Source organism: Temnothorax curvispinosus, unplaced genomic scaffold (assembly GCF_003070985.1).
Source record: "Temnothorax curvispinosus isolate PA1 unplaced genomic scaffold, ASM307098v1 QBEX01010307.1, whole genome shotgun sequence".
Classification (NCBI taxonomy): domain Eukaryota; kingdom Metazoa; phylum Arthropoda; class Insecta; order Hymenoptera; family Formicidae; genus Temnothorax; species Temnothorax curvispinosus.
The window spans coordinates 153,786-161,067 of NW_020220087.1; the positions used below are offsets into that span (position 1 = coordinate 153,786).

Consider the following 7,282-nt stretch of genomic DNA (forward strand, 5'->3'; position numbering starts at 1 on the left):
ATCAGATATGAATTTATCGAAATTGACGCGCGCCGTGGCGGTGAAAACACACATGAATTATTCTGGAGAAAAGAATTTCTTGTCCCCTTTATTTCCCCGTATACAAAAATTATATGAGAATTCCTTTGCATGAGGCACGCAATAAAATTATGTTACGAGCTTTTCGTCAAAAATATTTAACTGCTTTAAATTCACATTCTCATTAAAATTCAATAAACATTAATTTCTAGGATCTGACAGAGTCTTAATCTGACAACGACTATTCCAATTTTCCAGTTATGTATAATTAATATAACTTTATTTTTTAGGATCACATCGAGACTAATTTATGCGTCACATTAAATATATATTTTGTCGTCAAAATCAGAATTGATAATGTTTCTCGCAAAAACTTATGTATAAAATATTAAATTATTAATAGTGTCAAATCTACTCTGAAAGAGACAAAGGTCCAATCGACATTGTTTATTATATATCAGTGTAATTTTTTTCCCAATATAAAAAAATGTTATTAGTTTCAAATTCTATTAAAATGTTAGGTTCCAATTTTGCCAAAACTCCTAAGTATTTTTGTCAGTACAATTAATACTTTTTATTTTAATTCCTCCTTTTTCTCTTAGATATAATATATATGTAATAGATATGAGCATGCTTAAATACAACAGCCGAAACAAAACGCATCTTCTCATAAATCGATATGTAACGTATCAATGGTATAACGTGCGAGTTCGAAAAATCGCAGACAGGATACCTTGATGGACGCACCCGCGCTTGCGGCGACTGCATTCTGCGCCGGTGGCGGTCACGAGAGCGCGAACTAGTTCGTGAATCATGCCTAGAATGCTTTACATAAATTGCTCGGGGCCAACGTCACGATCGAGGACCCTAAACAAGCAAGAGTGAGAGGAGGACAGAGAGAAAGAGAGGGGGGAGGAGAGAGAGTGAAAAAGAGAGGGAAAGAGTGAGTAATTGAGAGAGAGAGAGAGAGAAAAGAGAGAGAAGGAGAAAACTAAAGAGGTTCATCGGCCAAGAAGGCAGACGTGACTCAGCTGGTCGTACGCATACGCGAGACGCGGATAACAGGGACCTCGGAAACCCCGGAAAGGAGAAAGTAAGCCTCGCGACTCATCCGCACGGATTTCCGAGCGAGCGTACAATTGCGGTCGTTTACTCGGAAACTTGCCTTTCTAGGTCGACTTCAATCATCGTGTGTTCCGGAGATCCGGCAATCGCCTCGGGTAATCCGCGTTGAGCGGAATGACGAACCCACGCGTACACGCTGTACCCCACGTGGGAATGATGGTCCCGTAGCGTACAGCGGTATACAGAGTGTATCGCGATCGCTTCGAGAAGCTAACAGAAACTAACGGCGATACTATCGGTTCCCGGAATGCATAATAAGCAGGCGTAGGCAAATGGATCCCTCAGCTTCCATTAATACCTTAATGTCCTTATTAGCGAGTGGACGCGGACGTAAGTGTCAATATAAAATGAAAATGGACGCACGCTACTTTCACGTACATTCACTTTCTAAATCACTTTTCTCGAAAAATTAATTAATTACCAGACGCTACTACCTGTTAGTCACACCTGATCACTAAACAACCTGTATAACGATGTAATTATAATATGTATTGTTGGTAAAAGAATAATGCCATACATTTTGAGGAGTATAATGCTTGATTATTCCGGCAGGATGTAAGATTGTTTGATTTTACAGTTTACAACTATAGAAAAATGTACAATAACAAGGTATAACTGCATTTTGCGCAAATTAATTGAATTCACATACTTAATTCGCAAATTAATTACATTTACCATGCTTTGGCGCATTTACATATTTGTTGAATTAATTGATCTGAACGCGCGTGTACAGAAATTTACAGAAAAAGGCTAATCTCTTTGATATACGTGCAGTGTGCCGGCGGGGAAAATCTTTCTCGAGGCGATTTGAATACGAACATACGTACACACACACACGTGCTTAGAATTATTACAACCACATTGTATCTCGATGATAGTATACGGTAACATTCTTCAAACGCGATCAACACGCCAGATAATTGCATTCCTAGTAATTTCTAACGGTTTCCTTGAATTTATCAAATATATGGATTTAATACATCCTTCAAACACGATTTTTAGATTTTTCGCGTATGAATAAGATATTACATTCTGATCATCTATGAACGATGCTGCATTAGTGGCTGACGCTTCGAGCGCTTCTGTCGTCTACAACACTCAACGCCGGTGATTTCTGAAAATATATTAAAAAATTAGATTTTCCTTGTTCTCCCTCGGTTAATAATAATATTGGAATAAAAGTAGTCTTGTTACCTTAATTTAATTAATTTAATAGATGTTAAACTACTTAATTTTAATTCGATTGAGTTATTTTGTTTGGAATTATTTACTCAGACAGATTATGTCATCTGTTTAATTTTAGTTAGTTTGAAATCAGATAAGATTTGATATTTATGGGATCTAATAACACACAATTATATTGGGATGACAATGATTAATTGGCAGTATCTGCTACCGGCAGCTTCATTAAAATATTTCCGTAAACACATTTAAAATCGCTTAAGAAATATTTCGGTTGTCACGACTTCACAATTAATTATCATCACCTCCATTCTGTCTAAGCGATTTATATTGACGGCCGTGAAAAATTACAAAGAGACGCTTACAACTCTTTCGATTATATCTTCCGCCGCATTGACTTTAGGGGGTCTGGCGGGGATGCCACTTTTCGGTTCTCGCTCCATTTTATGAATCATCTTATAAACACTCGAATTCATCAGGTAATCATAATTTGGTAAGCTCGTCTTCTCAAACTTCTTGAAGTTTACTCTGTACAATCGATCGATTTAAAACCTTTTCACTTGGGATCAGAACAATCGTGAATACCTATTCTCGGGATTCTTTCCATCTTGTAGTATAATTTTAACTCGTTTCAAAATTTTTTTATCAGTGTCATAAAATTGGTCTTACCCCATCGCTTTACCGCGAATGACTTCGGCTTGGGAGGACAACACTTCCGCTATCATCTCATCGTTGAAGAAGTCGTTCGGGCATCTCCATCTGCGACCTTGCGTAAGTTCGAGTTGCTTAGCCTGGGGCCACAGCTCCTGCGAGGGTTTCTTGCCTTTCTTGTGCACCCTTTGCTGAAAGTTAGAATTCGACAAATTAACGACTTTGTTCAGATTCGAAAACGTTCACCATGCATCGGTCGCGTAAAAGAAAACAAAATTACGAAATTCGGATTCACGACATATATATATATACCCTTTCGATATCAATACAAAAATCGATTTATAGCAAAAAGAGGTGATGTAGGAACGATAAATTCACAAAATAAGGATATTAGGGATATAAATCGTAAAAAAAATACATATAATTCGATTCATCGTGCATTTACGTAATTATTATCTCGAAATAGGGTGGACTTTCATTAACATTTGACAAGTCTGTAATTTTTTAGCACGATTAATAAAAAGGGAGAACAGTACGATTATCATTTCAACCTAGGTAGAACACGAATCATTCCATTTATCGGGGGTACCTGCAATTCCTGTATAACTTGGTCTTTTGGTGACAGTTTAGGATCTGGTTCGAAACTTCCTATAATGTAGCATTGTTGTATTTGACAACATTATCTCATATCTATCTCAAGTATATAATAAACGAAAAATCTTTTAATATCTCGGAACTTTGCGTTATTATGAAGTAACATTTCATCGTTTAATTATGTTTTCGCAAAATTCAATATAGTTAACGCATGATAAAATGAAAATAATATTCACCATGCGATGGGGCCGGACTGGGCGATTTCAGAAGCTTAGTTTCATAGGAAACGATGAATTTCTTCACTCTGCTTCCTTCCTCGTCCTCGCTCTTCACGGAAATCATACCGTCCAATTCCTTCGTCTCCGCTTCCTCTTCTTCCATTTCCCCCTCGTCATCGCTAGGCTCGATCACTTGCGGCGTTGACCTTGATGACGTCTTGCGCTCCAAACACGCAATCTCCTCGATGTAATCGTAAGTCTCCGTAAATTCCTCGTCCTCCTCGTCAGTATCCTGTTCCTCCTGTTCCTTCAGCTCTTCCTCATCCTTCCGCCGCGGCGCGACATTCTCCTCTGAATGACAATAAGTCAAAATTAAAGCGCGCTATCAAAAAGGAAAAGTTTCTCTATGTAAAATTTTTAAAAATTCTACATCTAATTGAGGCTACATTTTTATACATTCAAATTAATCTGAATATGAACATAAACAAGTTAAAAATTTTCTTTACAAAGTAAGTTGTGAAAGAAATCTTTTGCTGGGGGAAATAAAGTTATTTAATTTCGATAGAACGCGAATCTCGTTTTTTAATGTGACGACGGACGCGAGAACTGGCACCCACTCAGAATCGAATCGTCGCATAGCGACGAAACTCGAAAATATGCCTAGAGAATAATCGTCAAGGTCCGCTCTGGCTATTTTGAACGCGATTACGAATCTCGGTCACCTGACGACCCGCGGCGGCCACCGTTTCCGTTGCCAACGGACCGCTGCACGCCGCTGAGCTCCATGATCTTGTGCAGTTGCTCGGACACGATTTTCAGGTGATTCTCAATCTCGCTCGGTAGCTGCTTCAGAGCGAGCAACTGTCGCTGCACGTTCTCCAATTGTTGCTCGAGGCCGATCTCCGTGGATACCAGTTGCTTGATCTTCTCGTTATTGGCTTTTGCCGCAGCCGGATCTGTCGTGGAGACGCTCGAGTCCTCCTCGGTCGCTACTTGCTCGTCCTGCGTTGATCTTGCCTCGCAAGATTCGGGACGATGATCCTCCTCCTTGAACTCTGGTCTCTCTTCCGCTTTGATCTCGTCGACCTCGTCGCCTTTCTTTTCTCCTTCTGCCTTTGATACGGGACGCGAATCAGATTTTCCCTCTTGCTCTGCCCTGCATGCGAGCTCCGGTGTCGCAGCTGGAGTCGTTGTCTGAATCGTGAGAAAGATTGAGATTGTAGAAATATATTGGACAAGCATGTAAAGAATTTCGTCTTTAGATGACAGAAGTCTCTTAGTTTTCCAAATATTTGCAAAATTCTTTCTGACACATTATTTAAAACTTTAGAATATTATTTAAATCTTTAAAACATCTATAGAAGAATTTATCTAATCTTTCATAAGATTTTTAAATGTTTTAAAATTTTTATCTGAATAACGAGAAATGATTGTTTACAGCAAAACGAAACATAGACACATATATGTCAAAAACTATCTTACAAATTGTAGTAATTTTTAGCTTGTAGAAAATAAAGAGAAAAAGAGAGCATATTTTAAAAAATTCGTAAATCTAAAAGATCGACGATAACAGAAAAATTAATCTTACTTTCATCTTGGAAATGTTATCTACATATTAATGTCATGCAATTGTTAAAAAATATTATTTTTGAAAATAACAAAATAATATCTCTTTCGACATTATTTTAAAAAATAAATAGCTTTAACTGATGAACTTATCTCTTCGTTAACAAAATTATATGTAAGATATTCAAGAATTGTGACCATTTTTTATGATAATTGACAAATATTATAAATTTTTATTTAAGAAACTATTAAAAAAAAATACATTATCGTATATGTACTTACCTTTTTAAATAACCAAATTGGAAGTCTTGTATTTAGAGTATACTGTATCAAATTGGCACTTATGTAGAATTTAAATAGATATAGTATTTTATAATAAGGAACACACGTATAGGTAATGAACCTCAAGTCAATAATAAATACTAAATAATTAGGATAGCGATAAAAAATAAATAAACTGTAATACGAGTTAAAGTACATATATCGCACTTCTAGAAGAACACTGTTATAACTCAAAAATTCACAATTTTTGGGAGAGAGGAAAAACAAATTTAATTTAATTGTGACTATGATAAACATATAAAGCAATTTCTTGAAGAAGTTTACTGTGATTCACTTATGACACTATTCATTCAGGAAACCGCAACATAACCGGTTTAAAAGAATAACGACACTTCTGCAGTGGACTTCGCATAGATTTGTAATACTATAATAGCACGTAGGTAACATTTTAGGCATACTTTTTGTTAACTTAACTCAAAATTGAATTTTTTTAGTTGTGACAGTATTCTATTCTTCTGGGGGTGCGATACGTATAATAAAACGTCAGATTTCGAATTTTTTTTGCTCTTTTTTTTTGTTATGTAAAAAGGTTGATCGATAAAGAAATTTATAAGGAAGTCTAAGTATAAATAATCCATTTCAACATTTAATTATTTCAATATTTAATCATATTAACATATTTCACACATTTGAGGAATCACATAAGGAAAACGTTAATCACTTTTTCGCTTGTGTATTGAATTGGTCACATTAATTACCTTTGCATTCCAATTATTTTACAGTGAATTCACTCTGGTAACACTTATTTTAATAACAAAAAAAACCAAACATACGGTTACAGTAAAATTCAAGGACACATTTACGAGACATTTTATACGAATGTCAGTGATCCACGATGACCTAGTATCTGTGAGAGTTTCTAGAACAAATATAGAGATGTGTAACAATAATCTGAGGTCAGTTAGAATCATTTCGGGACAAGTGATATCTATAATTAAATCTAAATACAATCACGGGATAGGCGTATTCGTATTGAAATTAACAAACTGACATTGAATTCTTAAATGAATTCAGAACTGAGTTTTGGATCGATTCTAAATTACATCTGCAGTTTAATTATATCAGCAGCATCAAAAGAAACAAGATATAAACGTCATAAGATGATCGTTAGATGACAATGACTACTTATACATGTACAGAAGGATGATCGAAGTACAAGGTACGAACGCATAAACCGCCAGCTTCGTGAAATCAATACCGATCTGGTTCGTGATACCCTGATAGAGAATCGTCGGTACGAACGATAATCTGCGATTGTCGCGCTCGATTTCGGGATTGATCTTCTCCTCGCACTCCCCGCTGCTCTTCTCGGTCATCCTGAATGAGAACCAAGGCAGATTGAAGTGCATGCTCTTCAAACCGCCCCACGAAGCGGGAGTCACGAGGGAAACGGATTCCCTCCTGGACGACCTTGACAATCTTCTGCTTCCGCGATGGAACACCTCGCTGGATACGTAATCGCCGGTCGAGCGGAGAACACTTGACAGAACATTCTCTTCTCCCTGCTCTTCTCGCTTGATCGATCTCGAGAGTCGCCTACTACCACGATGGAAGACCTCGGTGGAAACGTAATCCTCGGCCGACTG

The 7,282-nt window shown here is 37.0% G+C and overlaps 1 protein-coding gene across 3 annotated transcripts in view; it reads right to left on the minus strand.

Moving 5' to 3' along the window:
• Window positions 1-1,648: 1,648 nt before the first annotated feature.
• The window catches only part of LOC112460052 (glutamic acid-rich protein-like), a 12,965-nt gene continuing 7,331 nt past the window's right edge, over window positions 1,649-7,282 (minus strand). For 2 of the 3 annotated variants that reach the window (XM_025024491.1, XM_025024492.1), the window contains exon 6: window positions 6,261-7,282. This exon is cut by the window's right edge and continues 1,825 nt beyond it. In XM_025024491.1, the coding sequence (XP_024880259.1) occupies window positions 6,818-7,282 (465 nt within the window). In that variant the 3' untranslated portion in view covers window positions 6,261-6,817. Of the gene's footprint in view, window positions 2,258-2,690; window positions 2,854-2,994; window positions 3,168-3,565; window positions 3,625-3,806; window positions 4,140-4,510; window positions 4,983-6,260 lie in introns of those variants that run through there. The other variant, XM_025024493.1, reaches the window with a different exon arrangement.